Genomic DNA, 17,676 nt, shown 5'->3' with positions numbered 1-17,676 from the left:
AAGCAAATGAGTTTGATATATTTATTAAAAAATAAACAAATCTTTAAAAACTTGTATTAGGTCTAAGATAAATAGATAAATGAATACTCAAATTGTTTAATTTTATTTTTCATTCTATTGTTACATTAACATATTTCTTTATTATTCTATGAATAAAATTATCCATAATCATATATTTTAATTTAACATTTTATATAAGAACAAATATATAATAAAATTACAAAAAAATTAAAATTAGGAAAAGAATTATTATATATATGGTAAAATAAGTAAGTGAATCTGAAAAAATTCATCCCGTATCATTTGAAATGGTTAAATGAAAATTTTTGCTTTAAAAAAAAGAAAAAATTATTTCGTTATTATAGATTACAAATTTTCAACTTTTTATATTTATAATTATAAATTTAAATGTAACAAATATATGTGTTTTTCTATATTGAAAATACAACATAAAAATTTTATTTTGTTTTAAAAGAAATAATAAAATTAAGTTATCTATATTAGAACATTTTTTTTCGTACTTAAAATTAATCACATTAAAATTAAAGTTCAAGTAATAAGTACTTCATATTAGTTACAAACGTTATAATTTATTTATATTGACTTTTTTAGTCATTTATATTTATTTAACTTCCAAAATGACTGTTTTTCCAGTAAAAATATTGTATACTTTTTAAACAAATTATTAACATTAAGCAACCATAATTTTATACAAAATTATTTTTAGAAAATATTCCATAAAGAAATAAAATTTGTCTAAATTAAAAAAAGATTTGATATGAATGTTTACATTTTCCAATTATTCATATATAAGTTCTTTTACATTATTGCATAAGTTAGAAAATCTTAAGCTAGTAACAAAATCTATAATTATTAAAATAGTAAAAATATAATAATATAATAAAATTATATATAAAATTATAATATAATATTTTTATAAATAATCATTTTTATTATAACAAATATAATTAAAAGAGATAGTAATAAATAATGTGGAAAAGATAGATATGAAGCCTGTACAACTGATTGAACGAAATACTTTTCAAAAGAGGTAATGGCATATAATTTTACAGATTGATTTTTATAATGTAGGTACAATTAGTCATTAAAAAAATTCGTTTTTCAATAAATAATATTTACTTGAATTTCGATTATTTATTACAATATAGATATTTATTACAATTAGTGTGTAATTAATAAAATTATTGATTTATTTAATAGTCGTAATAATAATGATAATAATAATAATGAACAATAACGACAAATAATCGAAAATAGTAGATAAAATGATGAACTGGATATTGAAAATTTTAAGCAACTATAACTATACTAATATTATTCAAATGAATAATGCATATTCATTTTTTATATTATTCAATGTGTGTGTACGTGTGTATGTATATATATAATAATTAATTCAGAAAATGAATTTATGTATACAATACAATTTGATATTTATATATCAATTAGCGGTTTCGGTAAAGAAATTTATTCATAAAAATTTTATTATACCTCAGCATAAATTAAAACTATGAATATTGGTTAATATTTTATTACATACTTAATTCTCAGTTTTTTACAAATATAAATCGAAAATTATATAAAAAATTAAAAGAATTTGTTCAAGTATTTAAACTTTTGTATAAAATTAACTATATTGTATTAATTTAAAATTTTAAAACAATTAAAATATTTTTATTGTGTGATTATCATAAACTGGTACAAATTGCTTCATGTTATTTACAAAAATGCAAAACTAGAAATGAAATTTATAAAATCATTACATATGATTATATATAATTACTTATATAGTTTTTTTATAACAGATTAAAATATAGTCACCAATTTGTCAATATTCAACTTTTTTTATATGAAATTAACAAAATTCATGCAAAATTATGTATTTTCAATGAGAATCAATCTTGCCCCCTTGTCCAATAGAATGGTTATATTTATATTATACTTACAATAAATTAATAATTAAATTAACAATTGATTATAATAATAGTAATAATAACAATAACAATACAACAACAATTATGGTAAAAAAATAATAGTAGTAGTAGTAATAGTAGTTATTAAATGAATAATAATTATAGTTGAAAATATTATAGAAATGAATCGTAAAATTAAATAAAGTAATTTATATGAAAACAAATTTTCTTTTAACAAGTACTAATTTAATAAAAAATTCGTTATTATAATTCATATGTTATAAGATTATAACATCTTATTCGTATAATGAAATGAAGCTTATATTTTTTTATATTTACTATACATTTAATTACATGAAATTGTTTTAAATTAATGCAAGTTTTTATGATTTCTATAATTAATCATTCAAATAATTAGAAATGCTGATTAAAGCCATAAATTAATATAATTCCAATTATTTATGTATTCATTAGAATACAAGTATCTTTTACTTATTAATATATTTTCAAAATCATTTGAAAAAAATATTGAAGTTTTTTGACATACATAAATTACTGCAAATATTAAATAAATAAAGTAAAAATCACTTTTGAAAAGAGTATTATTATAAACATTTACTTAATTTACATTGATTAAATAAAGAAAATTTTACAAGGTTAAGACAATAGTTACTTAACTACGTGAATAAAATCCTGATATATGCAAATAATTAAGCTGTACTACTCAATGTTTAATACGTTTAACAAATTTAACATTGTATGAAATCATAACATTATATTTTCTTCATGTTCATTTTCCCATTTATTATTACTTTAGGTTCAGCTCCGATTGAAGCTAAATTATCCAATTGCACATGCCGCAATGCTGTAGTAATGATTTAATTTTTAAAATGTCATTATTTACGTATAGTTTAAAATTTTTTTTAAAACAAAGGAAAGACAATCTGAGACAGAAATAGTTCCGTAAAATAACTGCTTATAGTGCGAACAATGATTTATCTTCAGAGTCACTGCCGATTTGTCGCTGGATTGTTGAACCCGTAGCGGTGCTATTACTGGTGCTAGGAGCGACATCAATGGCTGCAGCAGCTGTACGCTCCGCTAGAAAACGCTCAAATTCGGATGATGTTACGGTCTTATCCATCTGAACACCAAAATAAAATTAGAAAACTATGATTACCCTTTTTACAACTAATTATACTATAAATGTTGCTTTTAAAATATACTATATATAATATTAATTAATTTATTTTATTTTGGCATGTATTTCATGATTTTTAATAATTGTAAAATTACTTAATGTATTTCATTGTTTTATAGTTTATTATTAACATAGTATACAATGAAAAACATCTATTTATGCGAATACAAATATAGTGCAATATTTCTTAATTTTTTTTATAATAAATAAGCATTATAACAGTTATTATCAAATATTTATATAAATGAATTTTATAAATTTATAATCTCACTGTAAACATAATAATAATAGATAATCTTTTAAACAGATGATATAATATCTAAACAATAGATATATTACATATATTATGTAATAGCTTAGGATGGAAACAATTTATTGGCTTTTTTTTTATTGCAAACCCATAGAATTATCAAATTATATAATTTTAAATATTTATACCTTTATAATAGAAAATTGGTTTAGACTTACCAAATTTTTTGTACGAGATGAACTAGGTTCTGTTTCATTATCACTTCTTTGCAACTCCTGTCTGTGATTTGAAAATGAATAGTTGTTACTTATTAAATAAACATTTTATATAATGCATAGTTTACATTAATATTTAAAAATAAAGTATAACCTATTTTTAATAGCATCGAAACTAGTGGTTCGTGATTGTGCGAAGACTTCGAACTCGTCACCTTCGCCTTCCTTTCGCCGCAATTTTATATCATTACTTTCACCTGCTAGATCTGGTATCAATAATTTGATTAAAAAATATAATATATAGTTCTGTATATATAATTTATAAAAAATAATGGTCTAGCAACATTTACACATATCGCATTTTCATATTTAAAATAATTTTTAAATTTAGGAACATAATAATAAGAAATAATAAATGTTTTAAAATAAGTTGGTTATTGTAACTAAGGCAAGTATATAGATGAAATGTAAAATCAGATATATTTTAGTCTCATATATTGTTTTTCATAATTAGCAACATACATTCATTTAAAATTTTATAAATTATAATTGGGAATGTAAGTTGTTCACAGATAAAAATAATTATATATTAAAATAAAAATTGAATTATATGAATATCTAACAATAAAAGACGATAAAAATACATTTTCACTTTTATTTTTGAATCTTTGTTATTGAAAACGCTAAATATCAATGGATATTTTAATATAAATTGAATAAGATATGAATATAAAATATAGATAGATACATACTTGGTAGAAATGATAGAGAGATATAAAAGAAGTACAAGTAAAAATCTGTATAAGAACATACCCAAATCATCAACACGCTTAATGAGAGAAACGATGGGCAGTGCTGTAGCACCAATTTCGTCATCCGACAGATCAATGAGAGCATCTCCACTATCGAGTTTCTTTCTGGAAGTGGTGGGACCTGTACCGATGGCCTCTGCAACCATCGCACTTGTTGGCACCTTTTGGTTCTTGGTAAAACGTACATAGCGCAGAAATAAATTATTCATTTCGTCATTGATCTGCAATAGTTCCGCTGTCAATTCGTCATGGGCAAGCTTCCCAATTAATTCTATAACACGCTCCTGCATAGCCTTACATGTATCATGAAGTTCCTGCAAGAGTGAAATGTTTGAAGTTTTTTTTTATAATACAAAACTTTCAATTTGATTAAAACTAAAAGTATGCATAATGCCTATATTTTAATAATACAAAAAATAACTTATTACAAAAATTTTTATTTTCTCTGAATCATAGAGAATGGCAGTCTTTAACATTAAATTCAGAATGTAACATCCAAAATTAATAATAATTATGCAACCTTGATGTGATACGCTTTTAAAATAAAAAAAAACGAATACCTTCTGTAATGTTTATAATCAACCTAACGAAATACTGTTTTAATATAAAATATTATATTATATTGCAACTAAATAGGAAAGATATGTGTTTGATTGCTGCGTTGCGTAAGTAAATAATTATTTTTATATTTTTAAATTATATCAGTTCCGAACATGTGGTATTCTCTTTTGAAAAATGGAAAAAACTTGTACTGGATAGAAAAGAGATCTTCGAGCTTACTCCAAGGAGCTCCATATCTTCAACGAGAACGTGCTCGGACGTTTTCTCCTGAAGCCCAACCGAGTGCGTAGCGAGCATCTCTGAAAGAACGCGCATGTTGCCGTGAACAACGTCGAGCTCACCACGCAATTTGAGCAGGTGCTGTTCGCTGAGTCGGACAGCCTGGGTACCACTCGGACAATGACAAGTTTGCATCGGCTGACCAATCACGACGTTATTTATCAACGAAGAGGTCGAGGTTGGCTCCGCCGCTGCCGCACCGCTGATGATTGACCCTTCAAGTTCCGGAACGCTCTGTTTTTTAGACAGAATCAACAACTTCATTAATTATCATACAGATAAGTGATTACCTTGATTTAGAGGAGAACTAAATTAAATCCATTAATTTTACTAATCTACTGTTTATTGTGTTTATTATTAAACGTTTATTATAAATATGTTCTATTCAAATATATTCATATAAAATTTAAAAAATATACTTTTAACATATTTTTTAAAAGCTTAAAATTTTACTGATTTGTATTGATTTTAATATCAATGATCTTTAATCAATAAGCAATTGCTTGGTTTTCTTAATTTAGAAAAACATATCAACATGCAACAATATTTATTTTTGGATCGTCTCAGTTAAGAAATAATAAAATGGCATATTTCTAAATAACTTTAATATTGAATTTTTAAGTTATTCTTAAAATATAAATTCTTAAGATATAAATCTTTCGCCATCAAATACTTTTTTAATCGATATATTAATACTATTAATAAAATAGTAATCGGTATGTAAAATAAATTCAAATAAACTTTTGTTAAATTAGTTATAATACAAAAACATAATACTCAATATATTATTTATAAAAATTATATATATATATATGCGCGCGCGCGTGTGTTATCATTGACAGAACGCAATGTCGGTATGAATACTATTTTTCAAAGTACATTTCTTAAATCATTCCTTTAAAATAGTAATAAAAATCAAAAGTGTTTCAAGCATAAGACTAAAATGTAATTATTACCTTTAGATTGTCAGGCCTTTGAAACTATTAATATTTATATAAAATGTACATGCTAATAAAAACTAATCAAATTTCCTTAATGCTTAATATATACTTAGATTAATTTAAATATTTTTTAATTATGCTTTAACATAAAACATTTTACAATTTAAATACTTTACCATTAATTTTAGGAACTAGTTGGTTAATATCAGATTCTTTACTGATAATAATATATTTTCTAAATATTCTAAATATAATTATATTATAAAAAATTACTAGTTTACTTATATATACTTATATATGCTTACATATACTTATATATATTTATATCTACTTAATAAAAATTATTTACTATAATTTTCTATATATGAATAATTTAATGTGTATAAATTTTATTAGTAATTTAATAGTAATTTAATGTATTTAAAAAGTTTATTTCAAATATACAATTTCCAAATATAAATTTTGTTTATTTCAAAGTATCCATAAAAATAATTGGATGTATAAAATATATATAGTAATAATTTTATATTAAAATTCATTTATGATGTTATTACTTAAAATAATTAATTTTTTTAATCTACTGATTATTCAAGTCTTTTATTTCGCCATGATTAAGAAAAATGCTTAGGAACAATGGTAAACAGTGCTGTTAAGAAATACATTTAAAAATGAAAGCTTTTTTTGTAGAAACTAATTTCTTTTATAGAAACAATATAAATTATTTAAAACAAATATTATTATGAATAATAATTATATTTATATTTTTATATATAATGTAAATTACACGAACTTTATATTTAAATTTAATATACTGCAAGGTCATATTAATATAAAATTAAAAAATATTATGATTGACTTGAAAAAATATAAATTAAAGAAAATGTTTTAAATAGTACAAGATTTTATACATATTAAGCAGTAAACATTAAAGAATAATGATTTTTAAATAATTCAATACGTTTGACTTAAAAAAATTCAAATGAATTATTTCATTTCAAAAAATAATAAATAAATATAGAAAAAGAAACTGATTTAAAAAAAATTCATAAAACAAACTATATACATATACATTAATTTAAATATTGAAAAAACGAACTGTTTTAAAATTTTAAATTATGGCTCTAATATTTACTAGAATACAATCAAAATCAACAATTATACATATAAGTGGTATTCTAAAATAGCACTAAAGCATATTTTAAATATTAACTGAAAACATAATTTTTATAAATGATTTATATTAAAATATAATAAAGATAATTATAGTTTTAATATGTCTGAAAAAAACATTTTTCATTTCATTGAATTAAATTTTGTATAAAATTTAAATATATTTGTACATATGCAGTTAAAAAAAAATTTGTATATATATTAGAAAATTAATATACATACAATAATTAATTTACATCTCATTACTATGTTATTAATAAGTTTAGTTAAAAATCCTTATTAAAAAATATCAGATGAAGCTTTGTTAATGATTAATTGATTGTAAATGAAACTCAAAAGTTAAAAAAAATTAAAAAATTATTTCTTGGGAACCAATTAATTAAAAAAAATTAATTAGAATACATTTTTTAAAACTATTAATGTTATTCATTCTTTAACAATATTAAATAATTATATAATTTAAAAGGTTTTTGTTTTAAATACTTAAAAATTTTGGTATTATAATTACGAAAGAAATAAATTTATATAAAATATATTTTCAATTATATAAATGTATTCATATGTTAAATTTTTATAGATTTTTGGTAGTCATAAATAAGATATATTCCAATCAATATTTTAAACGTATACCACTGATTTACCATATTTACACTTACCACATTTATTAAAATGTAATTTAGTAGCTATTCGTAATTTCATCAAGCAAAAAATCTTTTAATTATTCAAAATATCTCTACATGTACGTTCTTTATTTTATCTATGTTACTATTCAAATATTGTTTTATTATATATATAAAAATGAAATATTATTTTTTTTATAAGAAAAAAAAAATTTTTTAGTTTGAATTAGTTTGTGACATAAATAAATATATTTATATATATCATGTAGTGAATGTCTCATATTGATTTTTTATTAAATTTTTTTAATTAATAATACAACAAAATTTATTTACCCTTTCAGGAGTTATAATAGGAGCCATTGTATCCAAATCAGTACATGGAAATTCAATTCCTTTTGTTTTGAGTTCTTGATAAACATGTACAATACCTTGTGTATGTGGCTGGTTTCGAAATGTATCTGCCCAAGTCTGTATTAGATTCAGTACTTTTTCTTGTACAATTGTTGGAGGATCATTCTTTGGTCCAATTAATTTTACTAATTCCAATGCAAATTCTTTGGAGCATGCTAATACATGGAAACGCTTACCACAGTTTTTTACACAGGTTTCCAGAACCTAATCATAAAATATATAGAAATTAATAGAATAGAGATTATCTAAAGAATAATTTTTATCAATTTAATATTTAATGAAAATTGTAGAATTAATTTTATAGACAATATATTTCAGAAAATAAGTAATATAAATTCAGATATTTCAAAAATTCAATTTCATATTTTATATAATACACTTACAATAAGAGTATACATAACGATGATATAGTTTTTACCAGCTGCCTGACTTAATCTACGTTTAATAGCTTTAACAGCATCTCTAGGACCATCCTCTGTTTCATTAATCATATCACAAATTTCCATATTAAGTGCCCAATTTTCACTAGGCAAATTTGCATCTGTGGCTTGTTCTACAACGTGAAAATGATATAATAAAAATATATTATTATTTTCAATCAATTAAAATTCACGTTTAAATTTACCTATTTTTTGTCCAAGCACAGAGGTAAATGGATTAGTTACGTTAACTCCAAAAAATGACATGCTTCCTTAGTTGATTATTGTACTGAACTAAGACTATCTGTAATATATAGACACAACAGGGTACTCAGTCTAAGGACACAAATGACTTATAACTTATATCCAATAAACTTTTTAATATTGATAACTGAATACAAATACTTGCAAAAATATTTCTATGTAGTTCAATAATTCAATTCTTCCTAAACAATGTAATTAGCAACCTATCACATGAAAACCTTATTTTGTTTTTACAAAAAATTGTATAAGATGAGCGATAATAAAGTTGTAATGATTAAGACCACAAATTCTCTTTCTATCTTTTTCATAAAAATTTAGTGTTAGAATTATGACAACTTAGAATTGTGACTGTAAAAAAAAGAAAAAATTGTGCCTCCCTTTATTTAGTATACACTTAATAAATCATATAAGTAAAAAACAAACTGCTAACGTAATCGTACATTTATTAGGATAAAATCGATTTTTGTATCGTCTATTTTTATTCTTTATTTTTAATTCGTGCTTTCTCTTCCTTATTTGATCATCTCGTTGCAATACGTTTTTTGCTGTATCACGAGTATACTTAGTTGCGTACAATATTATAAAATATAGGCTAAAGACGAGTTCTACATAGATGAGCAAGTATATACATGCCTAAAATTGTAAAACATATAGATGCGTGATTTGTCGTGCATGGATTCGTACTGCAACGCAGCTGATTTCTATGAATTGTAGCCTATATGCATCCTTATCCTTCAACGTATTATTTTATGTACTGTAACTGTGCACACTACTCAGAATTTCATATAGTGCAAATACGTGGGATGTTACGTCATACTACTCGATAAATGCTACAATATCGTAATGAACATTTAACTTCCAATGAAAGTAGAAATCATTACCATATAATTATTTGAATTATAAAATAGCTGACTAAACATTTTAAGATATAGTTAGCATGGAAAATATCGAAACATCGGATACTGAGATTCATTTTAATAATGAAAAATTTTAAGAAAATTAAATTTTTTTATATAATTTACTACATAAAATGTAGAAATAAATTTATATAAAGAATTTATATGAAGAAATAGATTATAAAGTTCAGCAATACTTTCAATTTGTCATAAATTTCAAATTTTTGATAAAATGCTGTTTAAAAAATAAGACTGAATGCATACATATAAATAATCCAATAAACTTTATAATCGGTATCTTACTAATAATTCAAATAAATGTATAACACGATTTTCACTAATAAAAAAAATTAATTTAAATTTATATATTATTTATCCATTATTCAAAATTATATATTATTATTATTAATATATATCGTGTAATTTTATAAAATTAGTTGTAAGTTATAACACGGTTGGTTACATGACGTATATGAAAAGTCTATTCATACAAAATAAAGATTATAAAATGAGTAACAGAGATTTAGATTTATTCAAACAGTATATTATTCATGAAATATTCAAAAGTAAAGGCAAACATCACCTACTGATAAATCTAAAGTAATGTTTTGCATTTAGATTTAGGCAACTACATCATAAAAATAAGGAAACATATATATGCAAGTGTATATTGCACTACATGATTGCAAATGCTATTATTCCATCGATAATTACATATATTAATCTAAACATAGTTTTGTATATATAGTATTTTGTATATATATCTATGTATAGAAAAAATTTTAAATTTTGTTTTGGTACGTCATTAAAATATGTTTCAAATTAAATTAATGCTATTATTATTATTCTTTATTTTATTTAAATAATAAATTTATACTTTAAACGAATAAAATATTTTTTTTGATGAACAAAATTTGTATTCGTCAATCTTCAATATAAAACATAAATATCAGATAATACATATTACTATTAATAAGTCTCGGGCATTCATGGAAAAACTTCTAAATTATAAATAACATTTAAAATGCAGTACATCTATACTTCGTATGTATAATATTAGCAAGTGTTCAATCAATAATAAAACAAAAACAAAAAAATTCAGTTAGTGACACTCATTATGTAGCATGGCAACAGCCAAATATCAGATACACGTAATTGCGATGGCTTCAGGCCATCGTTACAAGCTGATTGGCATTTATAAGTGTAGTGAAATAAAGTATTAGCGATATGCTGCAATCACACGAGTCAAAGAAATATACGATTATAACCAAGGATTTAATACTGACTTTAGCAAATGAACAACAATCGCGAAGGCGTCGTCGTCGAACCATTGATGTTCTCAATAAAATAGAAGAAATACGTCTAGAATATTTGAGTAAGTTAAGTGATCGTTCGCTATTTATTTTGTTCTAAATAAGTTTATAGGACTGGATTTTTGCTGTTTATTGATTCCAGAATAAGCATTGTCGTTGAAAAAAATGAGATGCTATATTATGCTTTTAAAGTTTTAAAGGAATTTGACACAAAGAATTCTATTGTGTTGCTTATGTACTATTTTAATTATTTTTTCATATTGTACATTATATTTTGTTTATATTAAAAATAGCTATATAAAAATACATTAAAAACAAATAGATTAATATTTTGATAGTATAAAGATAAAATGTAGTTTTTTTCATAAGCATTTTATTATATTAAAAACTTTATTATTTTATTAATTAATTTTTTAATTAAAAATAAAAATTATTTATTTCAATTTCATTATTTATTCATTGAAATTTAAATTAATATGAATATTTAAAGACTTATAACGGAAATACATTTAAGAAACGAAACCCAAGTATATTTTTAAAGTAAATCTACATGTTAAAAAATAAATTTACAGTAAAATATTGTCAATAAAAAAAAATATAATCGAATATTAGAATAGTTTAATAGAACAAAAATAAATAAATTAAAAATATATATTTTAGTAAATAATTAATTCATAAATAATTTGTTTGAAAACAATCAGTAAAATATGATTAGTAGTACAATTTAAAGTGATGTAATGATAATTATATTTTATAAAATATAATTAAAATATTAAAAATTGTATTTTGTATATTTTTCAAATTCATATTTTTCTATAAAAATTAAAAATTATAAAAATTGCACAAATTTTTTAGATATTTTACAAATAGATTGCTTATGGCCATTGACGAACTTGGTGAAATTGAAACTTAACAATAACGTCATTGAGAAAATCGAAAATTTAGAGAACTTAAAAAATTTATGTGAACTTGATCTTTCTTTCAATCGCATCAAAATAATAGAAAATTTGGAATCACTTACAAATATTCATATTTTGACTCTTTATGATAATAAAATTGAAGTTATTGAAGGAATCGAGCATATGCAAAATCTTACCATTTTTAGTATTGGCAAAAATAACATTAAAGATTTTGATCATGTAAGAAAATTTTGGCATATATTCATGAATTTCTATATCTATATTGAGATAAATTTAAATATGTATATACGGTTTAAAATATATATATATGTATGGATGTAAGTATATATTTATATTAAGTAATGAATGAAATCTAGATTTATATTAAATTTCTTTTTAGAAATATTTTAATTTAATAATAAATAAGTAAAGTCAGCAGTAATAGATATATATTAATTAATTGTAATTTTATTTAAATAAAGTTTTTTTATAAATTTTAAAGTAAATAAATAATTTTATTTATATTCAATGAACAGTACAATAATTATTATTTATTCCATTAAAATTGTATTCACTTGAATATGTATTTTTTAATATTTTATTATTTAGATTTTATTTTTACGGTATCTCAAGAATTTACGAAGCTTGCAAATGGAAGGAAATCCCTGTACTCAACAAAATGGCTATACATCTTATTTGATAGGATTTATTCCACAGCTCATATATTTTGGCTACAAAATGATAACAAAGGAGGAGCGGGCTAACGCAAACAAAATACATCAGTAAATTCAATTTATAATATTCATAATGTAATTACATAAATATTTCTTGTCAGAACTTTTATACATTCTTACATAACATATATTTTATAAATTGTAACCATTATAATTATATAACATAATGTAAATAAATTTGTTGATATAATTTTATTTTATTAAATAAGTATAAATTTAAAAGATATAAATTTCTATAGAAAAATTTGATTTCATTCAGAACGATCATTATAATATTATCTATTAATTTTTATTTGAAATTAAAAAATTCAAGGTAAATTTTTGTTTTAATAATTATAATACAATTATTATTTTTTAACAATAATACGATCATAGATGTATACTTTACAATAAAAAAGTTATCTAATTTATTTCTAGTTTAAAAGAAACATTCAAACAATTTAGTATTATTTAATTTATAAATTTATATCTAGTTAAATCTATTTAATTATAATAGGATAAATTATACTTTCAAATCGAATTTTCTTATATTAAATCATTTGAATTTTTTATCAAAATATTTATATTATATATGACTATGCAATATAATTATGTAAGTTATTTTATATGTAGTTATTTATTTTCTAATAAATGAAATATTTTTTGTGTATTCATTATAACAATTTTATGTACAAAATTATTAATTGTAAATTTTATTTATTAATATAGGCGAGCAATAGAAAGCCTAATGGAAACTGAGACAAAAAAGGAAAACGAATTAAAAACTATTAAAAGTGCAGAGAATAAAGTAGTCGAGTTATCAGCTTCTTATGTAGAATACCTTGATGACAATTGTCTTTTTGAGCTGATGTTTAAGGAGGATGAAGGTTTATTTGTGTATATATACATACATATATATATATATATATATGCATGCATGCTTATTCGCGCGCGCGCACGCACATACACACACACACACACACACACACATGTTGATATCCATATGTACCCAATGTTCAATTTAAATTTCTTTAAGAAATTAATTTTAAAAGTAGCTAAAATTTAGGTACTTAATTTAATAAATATTTATTTGTTTTCCTAATTAAATTATTTAATAGTGAAACAGTAGTGAATTATGTAATCCTATGTAAACATATTAAAAGTAAAATAAAAATCTGTTTTAATGCAAAAATAATTTTATTTTTTTAGATGGAACAAATTTTGCTAAATTTAACGAGGAGTTCATATCTCTTTTTGAGCAATATAAACAGAATTTTTCAGATATATGTCATCAATTATATAATATTGGCATAACAGAAGAAAATCGAAGACGCAGTGAAGTAGAAGCTCTGTATAGTATCATGCATGATAAGCTTATAAATGCTATAAACAAAGCACGTCAGTAAGTAAACGAAATCAAATATTAAAAAATTATTTTTTGTTATAGTTATTGAATTTTAAATAAAAACAAACAAAAATTATTTTCAAAATCTTGTAAAAAATATATACTTAATTATATACTCAATGCTATATGTATTAAATCATGGATTAAAAATTTTTTTTTCATTATATTTGCAATTTAGCACTATTCCAATTTTTATTTTATTTAAATAATTTCATGACAAAGAATAATGGACAGCGTACAAGGTAAAAGAGTCGAGATTAGTGTTCGTATTACACAACTCCTACGTGAAGCTGCAATAGCTGATGCTGATCTTGATGATGATGCTATCGATGAAATTGATAAAGTTGCTAGACAATTATCACAAGAATTTCATGATTATACCAATACTATATGGGCAAAATTAATGTACGATGAAACATTAATCCACGATCAAATCGATGTAATTATATTTTATATAGCTGAAAAATATCAATAAGTAAATGAATATATTTTAGCTACTTTCTAAAATTATACTTATTTTATGAATAACTTCATTTTAGACATTATATCGATTTCGATTTTTCAATTATATTTATTTTTAATATTATTATATATAAAATTTTAGTATCATTTTAATAAATCCTTTTAAATATATTACATACTTATACAAATTCTATTTTTTTAAATAATCAAATTACTGATATAGATTTATAATAGAACCAAGATTTATTTATTCAGATATATATTTATTATAAAACTTTAATTTGAAAATTAATAATGCATAAGTTATAGTTTACATTACACACGAAAGATCAAAGTAAAATTATTACAGGAAATGAGTAAAATATTTGAAATTAATATCAGTGATATGGTAACTTCGTTTTTGGAATGTGCACAAGATTATTTTTCGCAACTACGAAGTCTTGAAACGGAATACTTTGAAACTCTATTACCATTACTTTCATATTTTTTGAGTAATATTGATGAAGAAAACAAGACCTCTTTTATTGCAGATCTCACAGAAGAAAAAGACACTCTAAGTAATCGTTTGACTACTTCACATTTTCTACACATTCAGGTATATAGATTTATATTTCTTTTAGGGTAAATATTAAATTATTTATTTAATATAATCATTATTTTTAGGAAATTATTTTTGAATAAGTAGGAAATATTCATTATTTCAATTTTACTAAAACAATATTTTATATTGATTGCATAAATATTTTTGTATAAATTGTAAATTAATTTTACTATTTACAGTTAAACTTAGTGTAACGAAGTCAATACATAATATTAAAAATATAATGAATTAATATTAGATTATAGTTTAGATTAGATTATACTATATAATTATAGAGAAAGTAAAGTATTGTTGGTTTAATATTAGTTTTTGATAAGAGTTAAAAAAAATAAAAATAAATTGCGTTACATGTATAAGCCACACAAAATACTGGAAAATTTGAAAAAAAGGCAAATTGTTTCATTTGACAACTGAAATATCCAAACTTCAGTTTGTATTTATTTTTCTAGTAAAAATATTAACGTGCATATATTACTTAGGAGTGTTTTTATAAAATAATTAATAACAATTGGAAATATTTGTATCTTATTTAAGTATTGATTAATCAAAAAATCTAAACGCTTATTTTTATAAATAAATAAATATGTTTATGTATAATAATTATGAATGAATTTTAAATTAATTACATCATAAATTTGATAAAATTTAAAATTAGCTCTATATTTATTCTATTATGTTTTTATTATATAATATTAGATAACAAATTTGTTTAGCCAATCTCTGTATCAAAATGAAGTTTTTTTCTTTATAAATGCATCCATTTAAAATAATTTAAACTAAAAACAAATAAATTCTCGTTTTTTAAAAATCGAAAGTCTTTGAATTCAAAAAATTTTTATGTATACAGAACGCTATGCTGTAAAGTTCAGTTTTACCTTCCAAAAGTAATTAATAAATTCGTGTTTTAGACGGATACTTAAATATTTAATTATTTTTTTGACATTAAAAAAATTTGTATCACCATTGCTAACCATTTTATATTTGTTTTATACACGTTACTATTAGATAATCGACGATCGTCAAGATACAATGTTAAGACGACTTAAAGATTGGCAATCAAACTTTCTTAAAAAATTAATTGAGTGAGTATAAAACAAATAAATCGAATATTTTAATGTTTAAAATTTCTTTTTATAAAATTTCTTTTAAAGTGTTATTTATAAAATTTAATACAAATTTGAAAAATCATACAATTTATAAACATTACATTTATTGTGATTTAAATTTTTATTTTATGTATATAACTAATAAATTATTCTAAATAAATTGAATCATAAAAATAAATTTTATTTCATTTATTTTTAAATATGAATGAATTTGAACCTCGGCTAAATTTAAATTACTTTATAATTTGATTATTTAGATTATATTATTCAATATAAAATTGTTAAATTTATATTTAAATACAGATTAAATTTGTTTTATATAAATATATAGAAATTTTAATGTTAATATAAAATTATTATTTAAAGATGAAACCTAGTTAAAATATGTTGAACAAAACTATTTACAAATTATGTAAAAAAATTATTACAATAATCTGTTTAACTTTAAAGAAAGTGTAATATTTGCTTCTTACGTAATGAACAAATATGTTTAACCTAGTAATAAAATGTTCCATGCTGGATCCAATCTTATATTTTTTGTTCAAACAACCTAATTGGTATGTAATTATGTTAGATTTTTTTCGTAATAGTAATTGTATAATATTCTTTAGAAAATAATATAAAATCTTATAGATATAGTATCATCTAAAGTAAATTAAATTTTAAGAATTATATTAATATTACATTTATGTAATCGGACAATGTATTATTTGGTTTGTTAAGTGTCATTTAGTATAACGGATTTATAGTTGTTCATTTAAAATTAACCTATTAAGTAAGAAAATTATGAATTTTTAAAAAAATAAGTAATATAAGTAATAAGTAATAATAAGTAATATTTTTCTTTTCAGCTTTATGTAAAAAATTAAAGATTATGATTAATTTTTATGATTTATATATTATTGTCAATATTTGAAAATTACTTTATTTTAGGAATGAGATTACAAGACATAGAAACCAAATTTTAGAAATAACCTACTTTCTTGATCATCATCGTCAAAATACGTCTGTATCAATGTTAATTGGTCAACAGTTAAATATAGAAGAAAATGAAAATGAAAATGAATATAAAGTTAATAGCGATATTGAAGCAGAAAATTAAGAAAATAACTAAGTATAATCAATTTTTTAATATTAAATTTTGTATTTTTTCTACGAACAAGTTATATATGTATTTTTATATATATAATCTAACGTACATGAA

The 17,676-nt window shown here is 21.3% G+C and overlaps 2 protein-coding genes across 2 annotated transcripts; one reads left to right on the top strand and one right to left on the bottom strand.

Annotated features, from left to right (window-relative positions):
- Positions 1 to 2,598: 2,598 nt before the first annotated feature.
- On the bottom strand, positions 2,599 to 9,140 carry LOC105363790 (TOM1-like protein 2). The gene is made up of 8 exons (XM_011501572.1): positions 9,020 to 9,140; positions 8,778 to 8,947; positions 8,317 to 8,598; positions 5,193 to 5,486; positions 4,414 to 4,726; positions 3,755 to 3,866; positions 3,604 to 3,664; positions 2,599 to 3,078 (listed from the first exon to the last, which is right to left on the bottom strand). Exons 1-8 carry the CDS (start codon positions 9,078 to 9,080, stop codon positions 2,911 to 2,913), a joined length of 1,461 nt encoding a protein of 486 aa, XP_011499874.1. The 5' UTR covers positions 9,081 to 9,140; the 3' UTR covers positions 2,599 to 2,910.
- A 1,935-nt stretch (positions 9,141 to 11,075) lies between these two features.
- Positions 11,076 to 17,574, top strand: LOC105366636 (leucine-rich repeat-containing protein 48). The gene is made up of 9 exons (XM_011505144.1): positions 11,076 to 11,348; positions 12,142 to 12,425; positions 12,795 to 12,967; positions 13,628 to 13,785; positions 14,108 to 14,300; positions 14,526 to 14,742; positions 15,115 to 15,360; positions 16,372 to 16,448; positions 17,406 to 17,574. The coding sequence occupies exons 1-9, from the start codon at positions 11,201 to 11,203 to the stop codon at positions 17,572 to 17,574; spliced, it is 1,665 nt and encodes a 554-aa protein (XP_011503446.1). The 5' UTR covers positions 11,076 to 11,200.
- The last annotated feature ends 102 nt before the right edge of the window (positions 17,575 to 17,676 follow it).

This window comes from Ceratosolen solmsi, unplaced genomic scaffold (assembly GCF_000503995.2).
Source record: "Ceratosolen solmsi marchali unplaced genomic scaffold, CerSol_1.0 scaffold10, whole genome shotgun sequence".
Lineage (NCBI taxonomy): Eukaryota > Metazoa > Arthropoda > Insecta > Hymenoptera > Agaonidae > Ceratosolen > Ceratosolen solmsi.
Note: the sequence above shows the minus strand (reverse complement) of the source record. Positions and strands in the feature narration are given on the sequence as shown.

What these genes read in the sequence shown, in the direction of transcription:
- LOC105363790 (XM_011501572.1), bottom strand. Translation starts at nt 9,080, where the DNA reads ATGTCATTTTTTGGAGTTAACGTAACTAATCCATTTACCTCTGTGCTT. An exon ending in AAGATATGGAGCTCCTTGGA is followed by an intron (nt 4,727 to 5,192) that starts GTAAGCTCGAAG and finishes TCACTCTTGCAG; the next exon opens with GAACTTCATGATACATGTAA. An exon ending in CATCTCGTACAAAAAATTTG is followed by an intron (nt 3,079 to 3,603) that starts GTAAGTCTAAAC and finishes TTTGGTGTTCAG; the next exon opens with ATGGATAAGACCGTAACATC.
- LOC105366636 (XM_011505144.1), top strand. Translation starts at nt 11,201, where the DNA reads ATGCTGCAATCACACGAGTCAAAGAAATATACGATTATAACCAAGGAT. An exon ending in AACGCAAACAAAATACATCA is followed by an intron (nt 12,968 to 13,627) that starts GTAAATTCAATT and finishes TTATTAATATAG; the next exon opens with GCGAGCAATAGAAAGCCTAA. An exon ending in TTTCTTAAAAAATTAATTGA is followed by an intron (nt 16,449 to 17,405) that starts GTGAGTATAAAA and finishes ACTTTATTTTAG; the next exon opens with GAATGAGATTACAAGACATA.